Genomic DNA, 379 nt, shown 5'->3' with positions numbered 1-379 from the left:
CCCCCCCCCCGCCCCGCCCCACGGGCGCCTCGACGCCGCACGTTCCGCGCGGGGCTCTGAGTCACGTCCCCGCGGCCCGGCCCGGCCCCCGCAGCAAAGTCCCGGGCGCGGCCACGCCCCCGACCCCGCACCCCGGGACCCCCACTCACAGCACATTCCGCGCCATCGCCGGCTTCCGGGGCCGCGGGCGGAAGGAGGGGCGCGCCCGGCCCGCACCCGCGCCGCCGCAGCGCCCCCTGGCGCCCGGGAGGACGCGCGCAGCCCACGCACCTGGGGCGCACCTGGCGGCCCCACCACCAGCCCCACCGACCCGCGCACCTGAGCTCCACCTGACTCCTGAAGCTCCGCACACCCAGTGCCCACTCCCCACCCCTCACGC

At 80.7% G+C, this 379-nt stretch overlaps 1 protein-coding gene across 1 annotated transcript in view; it reads right to left on the bottom strand.

The window, feature by feature from the left end:
* Positions 1 to 166, bottom strand: part of MRPL23 (mitochondrial ribosomal protein L23) — an 8,760-nt gene extending 8,594 nt beyond the window's left edge. Inside the window, exon 1 of the mRNA XM_007465947.1 lies at positions 150 to 166. Coding sequence (XP_007466009.1) covers positions 150 to 166 — 17 coding nt within the window. The remainder of the gene's footprint in view (positions 1 to 149) is intronic.
* Positions 167 to 379: the final 213 nt, after the last annotated feature.

This window comes from Lipotes vexillifer, unplaced genomic scaffold (assembly GCF_000442215.2).
Source record: "Lipotes vexillifer unplaced genomic scaffold, Lipotes_vexillifer_v1.1 scaffold1094, whole genome shotgun sequence".
Taxonomy (NCBI): domain Eukaryota; kingdom Metazoa; phylum Chordata; class Mammalia; order Artiodactyla; family Lipotidae; genus Lipotes; species Lipotes vexillifer.
The sequence above is the reverse complement of the archived record's forward strand: the minus strand, read 5'-3'. Positions and strand labels throughout refer to the sequence as shown.